The sequence below is a fragment of the Gossypium hirsutum genome, chromosome A05 (assembly GCF_007990345.1).
Source record: "Gossypium hirsutum isolate 1008001.06 chromosome A05, Gossypium_hirsutum_v2.1, whole genome shotgun sequence".
NCBI lineage: Eukaryota > Viridiplantae > Streptophyta > Magnoliopsida > Malvales > Malvaceae > Gossypium > Gossypium hirsutum.
Window position 1 is genome coordinate 22,055,758 of NC_053428.1, and position 17,617 is coordinate 22,073,374.

Consider the following 17,617-nt stretch of genomic DNA (forward strand, 5'->3'; position numbering starts at 1 on the left):
TAGTCCCTTAACTTTCTTTAACATATAATTAAACTTTCACCATTTATTCAAGCTAATTCACCTAACCAAAAACTAATTGACCACATAACTAATTTTGTAAATATTTTTAATAAATATCTACAAATCCATTTTACAAAAACGAAGACCTGAAAACATACTTTCTGATACTAGTGCTTATCGAGTCGTTACAATAGCTTTTTTTTTCTTTTACCTTTATTAATAGATTAATACCCTAGACCAATATAAAATAAGGTTAAATTTGTCATAATATTTTTTTAGAACTTTTCAATCTATATGGAAAAGTTTATCATGAGAAATACTGAAATGCTAAAAGTTAGAATCACTTTCTAACTCTAAAAAAAAGTGGCTATTTTTCATAATACCAAACTACCTACCTACTTATCATATTCAACATATTTTGTTAAAAATTTTATATTCGTGAAAAATTAATATAATTATTAAATACCATTAAAAAATTAAATGTTGAAAAATTACATTTTCAATGATTTATTAAACACAATCTAAATTACATTTTTAAATTTTATATATATACCCAAATAAAATAACTAAAAAAATGTTAGGGTATTTTATTATTACTTATTTTATTTAATTATATATTTTAAAATATTATCATAAAATATTTTAACAATAAATCTAAAAATAAATTTAAATATTTTTCAAATCAACTTGGATCAATTTTAAATTTGTTTTCTAAATATTAATTAGTTGATGTGAATCTTTCAGTTATTTCTTAAACACCTTGAAATCAAATTTTAAAAACGCAATTTACAAAGATAATGTTTAAAATAATATTTTTCTGGTCAATATTAAAATAAAATGAACAAAAAAATTAGAAAGAAGGAATAGTAGTATGTAACTATGAATCGCCAAAAACTGGATTTTTTCTCAAATTGGGAGATATTTTTGGAGATCATAAAAAAACTACACTGATACCTTTGAAAAACAGTCATTTATTTATTATTAAAAAAGAGTAAAAAAACAATAAATGAAAATAAAAAAGAAAAAATAGAGTTTGAAAACGACCTCTGGAGTCCGTGGCGGTGTAGTCGTCGTAGGTCTCTTAACACACCCGCAAATGTACACATATTTTTTAACTATTTCATGCTTCATTTACTTTCATTTCACTCCTCTTTTAAGAGGCCCTTAACCTTTTTTCCCCTATTTATTGAACACCCCCCCTCTCCCTTTACTATTGATATCCTTGTTAAAATACTATGTGAAAATTCCTCAGAGAACTCAAAATTGTATAAAACGCCAAAAATCAAACAAACACTTAAACCAAGCACCACTCTCTCATCAAACCTCCATTTCTATTCGCTTTTGGGGTTTTCTTTTCTCTTTCTTTCTTTCATTTTCATAAATCTCTCTTTGAGAATCAGTCTTCTTTGGTTTCATGCTGCCTACTTTGGATGTGTAAGCATCCATCGCTAATCGCTCTCTCTCGCCTTTCAGAGGTTTTCTCTCTTTTCTTTCTTTTTAGACTTTTCAGTATGTCTATTTTTTTATGTAATTTATATCTGATCTGTTTTGTTTTTTTTTTTCGATTTCTAAAACATATGTTCTCGCTTTAAAAAAAAATTGTTTCGTATTTTTAGTAGTTGGAAGTAGAGGAGTAGAGGTGAGATGGCGAATATAAGATCGACTTTGCCTTCGAGGCTTCGCCAGCTTTTGTCTGGTGAAACTGACATCGGTCCTTCTATTAAACTCGATTCTGAGCCCGTAAGTTTCTTTTTCTTTATTTTTTCTTTTAGGTTTCCTGAGAAAATGCTGTCTAATTAGGGTTTATCGGAATCTCTCTCTTTTTTCGTACTCCTTTCTCGGAGTGATTGCTATTTTAATGCTGTGCTTGTTCCTTTATGTTTTCTATGTTATTATTAGTTGTTAATATAATTGATTGTTTGTTTGTTACTATTGATTGCTGCCATTATATGGCGGTTAACTGAGAGATATTAATGCTTTAAGAACGAATTGATTCTTACATTATTAGTTGTAGTCACAAATTTGTTATCTGCATATTTAAAAAAAATTAGTACAATGTCTTAAAGCTGAAGACCTTATATTGTTTATGACATGTTTTCTGTTCTACCTGCTTAAGAATGTGCATTGGAGTAAGCATTCCGTATTTGCAAATGTTTTCTCTAACAGTAAGGGCAATAGTTGGTGTCAGTTGTTATGGTTCATGTTGTTTCTCTGACAGGATTATGCACCTTTACTTCTCATAATTCATACCAAGTAAGAATCCTGGAGGTTTTAGAGAGTTATTTATTTATTTAAATAATGCTGGACTAGAAAATTGAAGCATGTAAGTTTATTGTGGATAGTTGTCTTAGGATGTTATGATATTTTTTTTACACTATATTTTTCATTTTAGAATAAAAAATAATGTTAGTAAATTGCTAAATTGTGCATTCTGTGTTATTTTGCCTAGGTATGAAATTTTCTGTATGGTTCTAGATGTTTCCGGGCTTATATGCTGATAACTTAGTTTCTTTAATTTCAATAAATGAATGAAATATTTTGTCCAAGGTTATAGAGGAATTTTTGGTTTCTTTTATTGGAGTTCTTGGAATGCGATTTAAGCCTAGAATTTAGGCACTTCAAACTGATCAATGCTAGTTCTTTTCCTACTTTCTACTTTTAGAATATTTGTTATCATGTGTTTACTGCCGGTGCTTGTAATTGGATGTCTGTGTGAACTTTTTGTTCTGGTACTGCTATAATTTTATAATTCATGTGATACATCTGCAATCAATATGCATGTCCTGTTCTGCGATACTATTAATAGCTTTTATAAGATGGCATTCTCTACTCTCAATTAATTGTTGCTTGGTATGACTTTTAGACCTTTAGCAAAGTGCTTATATGAATATCCTTGAGAGCATCTATTTTATCTTTCTACATAATTGTGGAAGTATTAGAAGAGTTTTATAGTTCTCTTTTATTTTATGTGTGAAATTTTTGGAAGTCATCTAAGTTCACGTCTAGGCATATTTTACAAGAACACTACATAAATTTCATTTTAAACATAGTTTTATGGATAATTATGATGTGCCAGCTAGTCAATACTTGGCTAGCTTTAATGCAATGAGCAAGCGATGATGTTTTGCATTCCCATGGAATTATTATTCTTGCTCTTTTGACCTTCAATTATTGAGCCTCAAATTTTGGCATTAGTTTTATGCTTTCAAATTTCTTTTAGATTTTCTTTCCAATATTATTTATTGCTTTCATTACTCATATTTGGTTATTCTCATCTTTCTTTAGGTAATTAAGATCCAACATAAACTCCCAAACATGCTTTAGGGAACTTATGCATATACATTGATGTATGTTTACTGATTGCCATGGGAGTATATACTGGTTTCAATAGCTTGACTGAATGTCCAGAAAATTTCTGTCTACGTATGTTCTCTTTTTGTTCTGGAATATATCTAACATGCACTGTCACTTGCAGCCTCCTCAAATTAATTGATAAAGTGATCCAGAGTCCTTTACAGGATATAGCAATACCTCTTTCAGGCTTTCGATGGGAGTATAGTAAGGTGATTTTTGCTCTACTTATTCCTCTTTGATTGCCTCCTTTCTTGGTTCTTTCGCTCACTTGTTGCTTTTAATTCAGGGGAATTTTCATCATTGGAGGCCACTATTTCTTCATTTTGATACATATTTCAAGACTTACGTGTCTTGTAGGAATGATCTTCTCTTATCAGATAAAATTCTAGAAGATGATAGTCCATTTCCAAAGCATTCAGTTCTTCAAATACTACGAGTTATGCAAATGATATTGGAGAATTGCCACAACAAAAGTTCATTTGATGGTTTGGAGGTATGCTGAGATGATGCCATAAATTATTTTAACGATGGTGATTGCAAACATGTTTAGGTCCTAGCAACTTGTTAACTTATGGATGCTCTATGTTCTTCTCCTATACTTTTTTTTTCCTAATATAACTCTCACATTTGCCTTTCAGAATTTCAAGTTCCTGCTTTCATCCACTGATCCTGAAGTTCTCATAGCTACCCTGGAGACTCTTTCTGCTCTTGTTAAAATAAACCCATCTAAGGTCCACGGGAGTGGTAAACTGATTGGATGTGTCTCAGTAAACAGCTATCTGCTTTCTCTTTCTCAGGGATGGGGGAGCAAGGAGGAGGGCTTGGGTCTATATTCATGCGTTTTGGCAAATGAGAAAACAAATGATGAAGGGCTTAGTTTATTTCCATCTGACATGGAAAATGACCATGACAAGTCTCAACACCGAATTGGGTCTAGCATTTATTTTGAATTGCACGGGCCCAATGCTCAAGGTAATGAAGAAAGCAGTGGGAATGCAAGTTCTACTTCAAGAGTCATTCACATGCCAGATTTACATTTGCAGAAGGAGGACGATCTTTTAATAATGAAGCAATGTATTGAGCAGTACAACATACCGACTGAGCTCCGGTTTTCATTGCTAACAAGAATTAGATATGCACATGCCTTTCGGTCACCCAAGATATGCAGGCTGTACAGCAGGATTTGCCTTCTTGCATTTATTGTGCTTGTTCAGTCTAATGATGCTAATGATGAGCTGGCATCATTTTTTGCAAATGAGCCAGAGTATACAAATGAATTGATCAGAATAGTACGTTCTGAGGAAACGATTCCTGGAACTATTAGAACACTTGCGATGCTTGCATTAGGGGCTCAGTTAGCTGCATATTCAGCATCTCATGACCGGGCACGAATTTTGAGTGGATCAAGTATTAGTTTTACTGTAGGAAATCGGATGATTCTCCTGAATGTGCTTCAGAAGGCAGTTCTGTCACTGAAAGGTTCTAGTGATTCATCATCTCTTGCTTTTATTGAGGCTCTTCTTCAGTTCTATCTGCTTCATATTGTGTCATCCTCTGCTTCAGGGAGTAATATTAGAGGGTCAGGAATGGTTCCAACCTTTTTACCTCTTTTGGAGGATTCTGACCCAAATCATATGCATCTTGTGTATTTGGCTGTAAAAGCTCTACAAAAGCTCATGCATTACAGTAGTTCAGCTGTGTCATTGCTTAGAGAACTGGGTGGGGTGGAGCTTTTGTCTCAGAGACTACAGATAGAAGTGCATAGAATTATTGGTATGTCTGGTGGAAATGATAATTCGGTTGTCATTGGTGAATGCTCAAGATACAATGATGATCAGTTGCATTCCCAGAAGAGGCTTATCAAGGTGCTTTTGAAAGCTCTTGGTTCTCCTACATATGCCCCTGCAAATTCTGCCAGAGTACAGAATCCACATGACAGTTCTCTGCCCCGGATGCTCTCACTCATATATGACAATGCTGAAAAAGTTGGAGGGGATATTTACTACTCAGCTGTGACTGTTATGAGTGAAATTATCCATAAGGATCCAACTTGTCTTGCTGCACTTGTTGAACTTGGTCTTCCAGATGCCTTTTTATCTTCTGTCTTATCCGGAGTGCTTCCATCTTCAAAGGCTATAACATGTATTCCAAATGGCCTTAGTGCCATTTGTCTTAATGCCAAAGGCTTGGAGGCCGTGAAAGAAACATCAGCATTGCGATTTTTGGTTGACATCTTCACCAGCAAGAAGTATGTGCTTTCAATGAATGAAGCAATTGTTCCTTTGGCTAATGCGGTTGAAGAGCTTCTGCGTCATGTATCTTCATTGAGAAGCAGTGGTGTTGATATAATAATTGAGATTGTAAATAAAATTGCTTCCTTTGGAGACAACAGTACCTGTTCCACATCATTATCTGTTGAAAAAGTTAATGGGAGTACTGCAATGGAAACTGATTCTGAAGACAAAGGAAATGAAGAGCATTGTTGTCCTGTTGGTGAACTGGAATCTGTAACTGATGGAATTAGTGATGAGCAGTTTCTCCAATTGAGCATCTTGCATCTGATGGTTCTGCTTCATAGAACAGAGAATTCTGAAACATGTCGCCTGTTTGTGGAGAAATCAGGAATTGAGGCTTTACTGAAGCTTCTTTTAAGGCCCAGTATTGTACAGTCATCAGAGGGGATGTCAATTGCTTTACATAGCACCGTGGTTTTTAAAGGGTTCACCCAGCATCACTCTGCTCCTCTTGCCCGCGCATTCTGTTCTTCTCTTAGGGAACATTTAAAGAAAGCTTTGACTGGATTTAGTACAGTTTCAGGGTCCTTTTTACTGGATCCTAGTGTGATGCCTGATGATGGAATCTTTTCTCCCCTTTTCCTCATTGAGTTCCTTCTATTTCTTGCTGCTTCCAAAGATAACCGCTGGGTTAGTGCGTTGCTTGCAGAATTTGGAAATGGCAGCAAAGATGTTCTGGAAGATATTGGTCGTGTCCATCGTGAAATTTTGTGGCAGATTGCTCTCCTTGAAGATGCCAAGGTTGAAATTGAGGATGATGGTGTGAGTGCTAGTTCTGCTGAAACAGGGTTCTAGTGCTACCGATACTGAAGAGCAAAGGATGAACTCCTTTAGACATTTCCTTGATCCATTATTAAGGAGGAGGACACCAGGATGGAGTATTGAATCCCAGTTCTTCGACCTCATAAACCTTTATCGTGACCTTGGCCGTGCTACCGGCTTTCAACAGAGATTGCGCATTGATGGTTCGAATGTGCGTTTTGGAGCCAATCATTCTACTTCATCTGATGCTTCTGGATCTGTCAGTAAAAAGGAACATGACAGAAAGAGATCCAATCACAACTCTTGCTGTGACATGGTGAGGTCACTTTCCTTCCACATTACCCATTTATTTCAAGAGGTAGGAAAAGTGATGTTACTTCCATCGCGTCGTCGGGATGATACTGTCAATGCTTCCCTTGCATCAAAATTGGTTGCTTCTATTTTTGCCTCTATTGCATTGGATCACATGAACTTTGTAGGTCATGTTAAATCTTCAGGCTCAGAAGCATCCATATCGACAAAATGTCGCTACTTTGGTAAGGTTATTGATTTCATTGACAGCATTCTTCTGGACAGGCCCGATTCCTGCAATGCTATAATGCTAAATTGCTTATATGGTCGTGGAGTTGTTAAATCTGTTTTGACAACTTTTGAAGCTACCAGTCAATTACTATTTGCAGTTAATAGGGCACCAGCATCTCCAATGGATACGGATGATGGTAATGTAAAGCAGGATGAAAAGGAAGATGGAGATCATGCATGGATTTATGGTCCATTGGCTAGCTATGGTAAACTTATGGATCACCTTGTGACATCTTCTTTTATTTTGTCTCCATTTACCAAACACCTGCTCGTGCAACCACTTCTGAGTGGAGATGTCCCTTTCCCAAGGGATCCTGAAACTTTTGTGAAGGTGCTTCAATCCATGGTGCTTAAGGCAGTCCTTCCAGTTTGGGCAGACCCACAGTTTACCGATTGCAGTTATGATTTCATCACTACGATTATATCTATCATTAGGCACATTTACTCTGGTGTTGAAGTGAAAAATATTTCCAGTGGTAATAATGCCCGTGTTACTGGACCCCCTCCAAATGAAACAGCCATAGCAACAATTGTAGAGATGGGATTTTCAAGGTCCAGGGCCGAAGAGGCTTTGAGACAAGTTGGATCTAACAGTGTGGAGTTAGCAATGGAGTGGTTATTCTCCCATCCAGAGGAAATCCAAGAGGATGATGAACTTGCCCGTGCACTTGCCATGTCTCTTGGGAACTCTGAAACTGACACAAATTTAGATGTTACAATTGACAGTAGCCAACAACTGGAAGAAGAGATGGCCCAACTTCCCCCTATTGAGGAGTTGTTGTCGACATGTACAAAGCTGCTTCAGATGAAGGAACCTCTAGCGTTCCCAGTTAGAGATCTTCTTGTGTTGATGTGCTCCCAAAATGATGGTCAATATAGGTCCAGTGTCATTAATTTCATTCTTGACCAAGTGAGAGATTCTAGTTCTGCTTCTGTTAGCAGAAACAATTCGCTGCTGTCTGCTCTTTTCCATCTTCTTGCTTTAATTCTTCAAGAGGATGTGGGGGCACGGGAAATTGCCTCAAAGACTGGACTGGTAAAACTTGTGACTGATTTACTTTCAGAATGGGACTCTGGCTTAGTAGATAAGGAGAAACCACAAGTTCCAAAGTGGGTAACAACTGCTTTCCTTGCTCTTGATAGGCTTCTTCAGGTGGATAAAAAATTAGATTCTGAAATTATTGAGCAGTTAAAAGGGGATAATCTTAGTAGCCAACAGATATCTGTCAGTATTGATGAGGATAAGAAAAGTAAGCTGCATTCTTCATTTGGATCTCCAAGAAATATAGATATCCATGAGCAAAAGAGACTGATTGAGATTGCTTGTGGCTGTATAAGGAACCAGTTTCCATCTGAAACAGTGCATGCTGTCCTGCAGCTGTGTTCTACTCTTACTAGAATCCATTCTCTTGCTGTTTGTTTTCTTGATGTTGGGGGTGTAAGTTCACTTCTTTCATTGCCGACAAGTAGTCTCTTCCCTGGGTTTGACAATGTTGCTGCTACTATTATCCGCCATGTCCTTGAAGATCCTCAAACCTTGCAGCACGCGATGGAAGCTTGAGATAAAGCACAATCTTGTGGCTATGGCTAACAGGCATTCGAATGGAAGGGTTAGCCCACGCAATTTCCTGGTCAACCTAAGTTCTGTTGTTTCTCGTGATCCAGTGATATTTATGCAGGCTGTTAAGTCTGTCTGTCAAGTTGAGATGGTTGGTGACAGACCTTATGTTATTTTGATTAAAGACCGTGACAAGGATAAATCAAAAAGAGAAGGAAAAAGGATCAGAAAAAGATAAATCACAGCAAATTGATGGAAAGGGTAATTTGTGTAATGTGAATTCTGCAGGTCCTGGGATTGGACATGGAAAATTTAATGATTTAAATTCAAAGTCTGTTAAATGCATAGAAAATCTCCCCAGAGCTTTGTAAATGTGATTGAGCTTCTTTGGACTTGGTTGTTTCTTTTATACCTCCCTTGACAGAAGATATTAACATGAAGGTGCATGGTGATGCTTCACCATCAACTGATATGGAAATTGATGTTGCTGCCATTAAGGGTAAAGGAAAAGCCATTGCTTCTTTGTCTTTGGAGAATGAAGTTTCTAGCCAAGATGTGTCTGCCTCACTTGCAAAGATGGTATTCATCTTTAAACTTTTGACAGAGATCCTGTTAATGTACGCAGCATCTGTTCATGTGCTGCTTTGCAGAGATGGTGAAATTGGTAGCTCTAGGGCCCCTCATCAAAAGGGCTCAACTGGTTTAACCGGTGGTGGAATATTTCACCACATTCTTCACAGGTTTATCCCATATTCACAGAATTCAAAGAAGGAAAGGAAAACTGATGGTGACTGGAGGCATAAACTGGCAACCAGAGCTAGTCAATTCCTGGTTGCATCTTGTGTGCGTTCTGCTGAGGCAAAGAGGAGAGTCTTCACAGAGATCAATTGTATTTTCAATAACTTCGTTGATTCCTGCCCTGGTTTCAGACCACCAAGGGGTGATATGCAGCATTTTGTTGATTTGCTAAATGATATACTAGTTGCTCGTACCCCAACTGGTTCATGCATCTCGGCAGAAGCTTCTGCCACTTTTATAGATGTTGGTTTGATTGCGTCGTTAACACGCACCCTTGAAGTTTTGGATTTGGATCATGCTGAGTCACCTAAAGCTATCACAGGGCTCATCAAAGCTTTGGAACTTGTAACCAAGGAGCATGTTCATTCTGTTGATTCTTCTGCTATTAAAGGTGAGAGTTCAGTCAAACCTGCTGATCGTAATCAAACTGGGAGAACAGATAATATTGTTGATGCATCACAGTCCATGGAAATGGCATTGCAGTCCAATGATGCAGTTGCAGCTGACCGAATTGAATCTTTCAACCGAGTCCAAAACTATGGTGGTTCTGAAGCTGTTACAGATGATATGGAACATGACCAGGATCTTGATGGGAGTTTTGCTCCTGCTGCAGAGGATGATTATATGCAAGAAACCTCTGAGGATGCAAGGGCTCTTGAAAATGTAGACAATGTGGGGATCCATTTTGAAATCCAGCCACATGAGCAAGAAAACCTTGATGATGATGAGGATGAGGATGAGGATGAGGAGATGTCCGGAGATGATGGGGATGAAGACGATGATGATGATGACCATAACGATTTGGAGGATGATGATGTACACCACTTGTCTCATCCAGACACAGATCAAGATGACCATGAGATTGATGATGATGAGTTTGATGACGAAGTGTTGGAGGATGATGGTGATGATGATGACGATGGCGATGATGAGGGTGGTGTTATTCTGCGGTTGGAGGAGGGTACCAATGGAATGGATATGTTTGATCGAATTGAGGTTTTCGGCAGAGACCACAATTTTGCTGATGAAACTCTTCGTGTAATGCCAATTGAAGTTTTTGGTTCCAGGCGTCAAGGACGCACCACATCCATTTACAGTCTTTTGGGGCGGAGTGGTGAGAATTCAACCCCCTCGAGGCATCCTCTTTTATTGGGCCCTTCATCACTACAATCAGCCTCTCCAAGGCAATCAGGTTATTTTCTGCGACTTTTTTTGAGCTTTGTTGTAATTTACGAATTAATGCTTATTAATTTTGTACTTATGTGCATCTCTAATTTTAACAACACTTTATTCTTTACTTTGTTCCTGTTCAGAAAATGCCCATGATATGATTCTCGCAGACAGAAACTATGATAGCACCTCAACACGCTTGGATACTATTTTCCGGTCTCTTAGGAATGGGCGTCACAGCCATCGTTTGAATTTGTGGGTTGATGAGAGCCAGCAAAGCAGTGGGTCAAGTGTGGCTACTGTACCACAAGGTCTTGAAGAATTGCTTGTCTCCCAATTGAGGCGACCAGGCCCTGAGAAATCTCCTGATCAGAAGACATCAGTAGTGGAACCTCAGAACGAGGTTGAAGGTAGTTGGTTGCAGGAACCAGGGACTGGTACAACGCCTGAGAATCCTGCAGAAAACAATGTTTATAATGAAAATGCTAATGCATGTCTATCTTCCGAAGCAATTGGTAGCTCTCTCAATGCTGATAGGAGACCTGCAGTAAGTGATCCTCTACAAGGCACAGATGCATCAAGTGTACATTCACAATCTGTTGAAATGCAATTTGAGCAAAATGATGCAGCTGCTCGAGATGTTGAAGCAGTGAGCCAAGAAAGTAGTGGTAGTGGGGCTACTTTAGGGGAAAGCCTTTGAAGCCTTGATGTTGAGATTGGAAGTGCAGATGGCCATGATGAAGGTGGAGAGAGACATGGATCTTCTGATAGAACTCCTGAACCACAGGCTGCTCGTGCAAGAAGAACAAATGTTGGTATTGTGAATAGTGGGAGAGATGCCCTGCTTCATAGTGTCACTGAGGTTTCAGAGAACTCAAGTCGGGAGGCAGATCAAGATGGTCCAGCTGCAGAGCAGCAGATAAATAGCGATGCTGGTTCTGGATCAATTGACCCTGCATTTTTAGAAGCTCTCCCTGAGGAATTGCGTGCTGAAGTTCTTTCAGCTCAGCAGGGTCAAGTGGCACAGCCTTCAAATTCTGAACAACAGAATTCTGGAGATATAGATCCAGAATTTCTTGCAGCCCTTCCCCCAGATATTAGAGCTGAAGTCCTAGCACAACAGCAAGCGCAAAGGCTTCATCAATCTCACGAACTTGAAGGGCAACCAGTTGAAATGGACACGGTCTCAATAATTGCAACATTTCCTTCAGATTTGCGAGAAGAGGTATAATTTTTGTTATTTTGTGGTTCAATTTTAAGTTGTAAGTCGAGTGTGCCTAAACATTTTCTTTTTGCTATTTTTTATCCTCAGGTTCTCCTAACATCATCTGATGCTATTCTTGCTAATCTCACTCCTGCACTTGTTGCGGAGGCGAACATGTTGCGCGAGAGATTTGCACATCGCTATCATAATCGTAGCTTGTTTGGAATGTATCCTAGGAATCGCAGAGGTGAATCTTCTAGGAGAGGCGAAGGTGTTAGATCCAGCCTGGACAGAATGGCAGGAACTATTGTGTCCTGCAGATCTGTTACTGCTAAGCTAATTGAAGCTGAAGGAGCGCCTCTGGTTGGCACAGAAGCTCTTCAAGCAATGGTTCGGATACTTCGCATAGTTCAGGTGTTCCCTTAGCAGGTTAATTTTTCCTTTTGGTTCTTGATTTTGATCTATGCATTAACACGGTAAAACCTGCAGCCACTCTATAAAGGTTCGTTGCAGAAGCTGCTCTTGAATTTATGTGCTCATAATGAAACAAGAAAAGCGCTAGTTATAATCTTGATGGACATGCTGATGCTTGATACAAGAAAGCCTGTCAATTATTCAAATGCAATTGAACCTCCTTACAGGCTTCACGGTTGCCAGAATAATGTTATGTATTCTCGTCCTCAACATTTTGATGGTAAGATTTGGAACAGAAGAATTCACAATCCCTAGTGATTCAATATGGCTTATCTTAAGAACTTTTTCATTTTTTGTCTCTACCTATTTTGCTTCCCTTTCATTTTTCATCAGCTAAATATATATAGTTTTATAGTTTGGTCATCATCTGACTTGTAGCATTCAAGTTTGAAGTGATTTTCTTCTGTTTTATCCTTTTCTTTGTAGGAGTTCCTCCTTTGGTGTCTAGGCGAGTGCTTGAAACTCTCACTTACTTGGCTCGAAACCATCCATATGTTGCGAAGATTTTACTTCAGTTCAGATTGCCTCTTCCCATCTTACAAGAGCAAAGGAATATTGATCAGACACGTGGAAAAGCTTTGATGAATGAGGTGCAGCTGGAAGGATTCAGTTCTATTGCGTTGCTTCTGAGCCTTCTCAATCAACCCCTGTACTTGAGAAGTATAGCCCATCTTGAACAGGTAACATGTGACAACCCTATTATAAATATGTAAAGCAATTTTATGTCTTTTTGTTTAGTTTGCTCATTTCTGGTTTTTGCCCCAGCTGCTTAACTTGTTGGATGTCATTGTTGACCATGTGGAAAGGAAGTCCCTTTCATCTGAGAAATTGAAAGCATCTTCTTCTGAACAAGTACCTGCTTCACAAATTTCATTGTCTGATGCTGACACCTGTGCGGAGAAGGCTCCTTCTGATGTTGAATCACAATTGAAGGCTGTTGACTGCTCCATACCTTCAACATCTGATTCAAGTAATGAATGTGATCCGCTCAGTGTGCTGACCAATCTCCCACAAGTGGAGCTCCGACTTTTATGCTCATTGCTTGCACGGGAAGGGTAAGTTATATGTCTAACAATGTATTGGTTTTAGCAGTTTCCTCAATGAGAAGTTCGTGTTTCCTCTGTTTCTTTATTATGCTTCAATTGAAGAAAGGTCCTCTTTTTTCATTTTCTGTAACCTATGAAATTATGGATTTTGCACTTGCTACGTTTATTATCTTTCCACTGTCAAATTTCAATATGATTTAGTGCTTTTTTCCCATTTGTTCAGTCTGATGTTCTGTTCCCCTCCCAGATTGTCAGATAATGCATATGGCCTGGTTGCTGAGGTTATGAAGAAGTTGGTTGCAATTGCTCCGAGCCACTGTCATCTGTTTATTTCTGAGCTAGCAGATGCTGTACAAAATCTGATTAAATCTGCCATGGATGAGTTACGGATGTTTGGAGAAGCTTTGAAAGCTTTACTCAGCTCAATATCTTCTGATGGAGCTGCAATTTTAAGGGTCTTACAGGCACTGAGTTCTCTTGTTTCTTCAATAACTGAGAGAGAGAAGGATCTGCAACCGCTTCCTGAAATAGAGCGTTCTACTGCTCTTTCTAAGGTGTTGGACATTAATGCCGCCTTAGAACCTTTGTGGACAGAGTTGAGTACTTGCATAAGCAAAATAGAGAGCTATTCAGATTCTGCACCAGATTTATTAGCTCCTTCGAGAACCACCACAACACGTTCTGGTGTAACACCCCCCCTTCCTGCAGGCACTCAAAACATCTTACCATATATTGAATCTTTTCTCGTGATGTGTGAGAAGTTACATCCTGCACAGCCAAGTTCTGGTCAAGATTTTAGCATGGCTACACTTTTCGATGCTGAGGATGCCAGCACATCTTCTAGCCAGCAGAAAACTGTCTCAAAATTTGATGAAAAACATGTTGCCTTTGTGAAGTTCTCTGAGAAACATCGGAAGTTGCTAAATGCTTTTATCCGCCAAAACCCCGGGCTGCTTGAGAAGTCATTTTCACTCATGCTGAAAGTTCCCCGCTTTGTTGATTTTGATAATAAACGAGCTCACTTCAGGTCTAAAACAAAGCATCAACATGATAATCATCACAGTCCTCTGAGAATATCAGTTAGAAGGGCTTACATTCTTGAGGATTCATATAACCAACTGCGGATGCGGACAACTCAAGATTTGAAGGGGAGATTAACTGTTCACTTCCAAGGAGAGGAAGGTATTGATGCGGGTGGGCTTACAAGGGAATGGTATCAGCTCTTGTCCAGGGTTATATTTGACAAAGGAGCTTTGCTTTTCACTACTGTGGGTAATGAGTCCGCATTCCAGCCTAACCCGAACTCAGTCTACCAAACAGAGCATCTTTCATACTTCAAATTTGTTGGGCGAGTTGTGAGTACCTTCTCTGGTTGCTTTTATTGGATTGATTTATTTTTTTGAATAAAGTAATTTTCATTTTTCTAAAAGCAAAGTATGCAACTTCTCTTTTTCATTTGGGTCTGACTTTTTCTTCACTTCCTAATCAAAATTTTAAAGGTTGGCAAAGCACTTTTTGATGGGCAACTCTTGGATGTCCACTTCACTCGATCTTTCTACAAGCATATCTTGGGGGCGAAAGTTACTTATCATGACATTGAAGCAATTGATCCTGATTATTTCAAAAACCTAAAGTGGATGCTTGAGGTCTGTCTTTTTTCTGTTTATCGTTTCCTCTTTTTTTCTTATGAGGGAGAGGGAGGGAGCTTTTAGTTTGTTAGCTATTATCGTTCTCAGTCCATTAGATAATTGTTTTGCATTTCTTTTTTTCTCCTTCCCTTATTTGTTTCTCCAGAATGATATTAGTGATGTCCTGGGCCTTACTTTTAGCATTGATGCTGATGAGGAGAAGCTGATATTGTATGAAAGGACACAGGTAAGGGTTTTCATTTATCTTTTCAAGAAACCCTTTGTGGTGACCTCTCTTTTGTGGTTATAAATTTATGATTTATATTCTATGAAATATGGTGCAGGTGACTGACTATGAGCTGATCCCTGGTGGTCGGAACATTAAAGTTACTGGGGAGAATAAACACCAATACGTTGACTTGGTTGTTGAGCATCGTCTGACAACAGCTATTCGTCCTCAAATAAATGCATTTTTGGAAGGATTCAATGAATTAGTTCCTAGGGAATTAATTTCTGTTTTTAATGACAAGGAGCTGGAGTTACTGATAAGTGGTCTTCCTGATATTGATCGTAAGTGTTTATAAACCAATTTAAATGTTAATTACTTGATGATAGAATGCTTTATTTTGCCTACCATTATTTTAATATGACATGATCTCAATAACTCTCTCCTAGTGGATGACATGAGGGCAAATACGGAGTACTCTGGTTATAGTGCAGCATCGCCTGTTATTCAGTGGTTTTGGGAGGTTGTTCAGGGGTTCAGCAAGGAGGATAAAGCTCGGCTTCTACAGTTTGTGACAGGCACCTCAAAGGTAATTCAACGCCTGAAAGTTAGCATTTCAGGTTGTTATCTACAGTTCAACACAAATTAAGTTATTAAATGCTTGAACTAAGGTTCAGATAGGATAAACAGGTTTCGATTTAATGTGAAATTTTGCAGCTGTTTAACTCTTCTAGCATGTGGCATAGCTCTATATTAGTTCACTAAGATAAACCGAGCTTAGCTTAGCTGCTGATTGATTCATGCAACCATCTGCAATTCATTCTCTTATTTCCAAACCGCAGCCTCCTTTGTATAAAAATAATAACAACAATAATAGTAGTAGCTTTTGATTCATAACCAGTCTCAAATCTCAGTCGTTGCTCGATATAATTTCACAGGTGCCATTAGAAGGCTTTAGTGCACTTCAAGGAATTTCAGGTTCTCATAAGTTTCAGATACACAAAGCATATGGCAGCCCTGATCACTTGCCTTCTGCTCATACCTGGTAATTCTATGTATTTGGTTAATTCTGCAACTTAATGATTTTATCTTTTCTGCGAGCTTTCTGTCATTTGCTTTGCAATTTTCAGCTTTAGATCCTTCTTCCTTAACAAGGAGCATTATACTTCATGATTATTGCAGTTTCAATCAATTGGATTTGCCCGAATACCCATCTAAGGAACATCTAGAAGAGTGATTGCTACTCGCAATTCATGAGGCCAATGAAGGGTTTGGATTTAGTTAAAGATGGGAAGCAGTGATCAGAGTCATCTTGTAGATAAAGCTACATATATACATAAGATGCATATGGAGATCCTGTTATGAGGGTATAAGGGGCTAGGCTAACGCTGAATTAGTACATGTTTATATGCTGTACAGTCGCATATTGGCTACAGTAATTGCTCTGGCAGTTTTAAATTTGCCACCGTTGTTCCATTTAAATCTGCCTTGGAAGTAGAGGCTCGTTAACGATTCATCACATTGTTGAGTCTTTCCTTTGTTGAGACCCTCTTTGCAGGTAGTCTTTCTATTACATTTTAGGTTGTACAATAATTGCATCAAATTAGTTTATTGCTACCATGTGTTGGTTAGTATTTTTTCTCTTGCCTTTTCTATTTATTTGTTTTGTTAAACGAGTTTAATTGGTTTGGTAACGAAACATCACTGGCTTGATTAATTTTTTTTAATAAAAGATGCTTCATATAATGAAAAGTCTTCTAAGTAATTTAATAATAAATTGAGCTCTTAATTGAAAACAAATACTTAATTAGGCTCCTTCCCAATAGGAAGGAAGCAATCAATTGACCCTTGAGAATCAAATCCTAGTATGAATTTTTTTTTCTAAATTCAACTAAAGGAAGTAGATATCATGATCCCAAATCCTTGATCTGAAAAAGAGATACTAAATTATTCATTGATAGAAATGTTCTTAGCCTGACTGATACTTCTCAGTTCGTCCTTAAACCTTATCCTTAAAACACGCAAAATTTACTGCAAAAAGAACCCTTCAGCCCACTACTTCAGCCAAATTCTGTGAATCGAAACTATTTTTGCTCTTAATCTCCACAGCATTTCCACCTAAACTGAAATTAGGTTGAGGGGGTGAGCAACTGGTATAGGGGATTTCGATACCCTTGTTACATTGTTGGTGGTCGTATATGCAAAAGAAGATAGCAGATATGGTTTTTTTCCGAGTCTGGTTCTTGCATCTTGCGTCCTGAAGGGTTTAGGGATATTTCGCTTACTTCTGTGGGTCATTTTTTTTCGAATTCGTCCAGTATAAATACGTTGTTGATGAGGCTGATGCCTGTTCAATATGTAATTTTAGGGCTATTTTTTTAATTTTTGGTTGTCAGATAAGGACTGTAAAATCCTTTAGGGAGTTGGTATTTAGATTTGAATTTGGATTTGGATTAAAGAATAGTGTAAATTAGGTAGTAAAAAATGTATAAAATCTTTACCTCATTAAGCATAAAAAATA

The 17,617-nt window shown here is 38.0% G+C and overlaps 1 protein-coding gene across 1 annotated transcript; it reads left to right on the forward strand.

Moving 5' to 3' along the window:
• Positions 1-1,216: 1,216 nt before the first annotated feature.
• Positions 1,217-16,713, forward strand: LOC107957835 (E3 ubiquitin-protein ligase UPL2-like). The gene is given in 23 exon segments (XM_016893423.2): positions 1,217-1,475; positions 1,617-1,740; positions 3,476-3,486; positions 3,488-3,563; positions 3,641-3,847; positions 3,993-6,436; positions 6,438-8,550; positions 8,552-8,751; positions 8,753-8,889; positions 8,892-8,933; positions 8,936-10,540; positions 10,662-11,743; positions 11,831-12,136; positions 12,212-12,416; positions 12,623-12,876; positions 12,962-13,251; positions 13,490-14,597; positions 14,742-14,888; positions 15,037-15,117; positions 15,215-15,440; positions 15,546-15,685; positions 16,035-16,141; positions 16,279-16,713. Coding segments are annotated over 22 exon segments (10,980 nt in total). The 5' UTR covers positions 1,217-1,475; positions 1,617-1,644; the 3' UTR covers positions 16,382-16,713.
• The last annotated feature ends 904 nt before the right edge of the window (positions 16,714-17,617 follow it).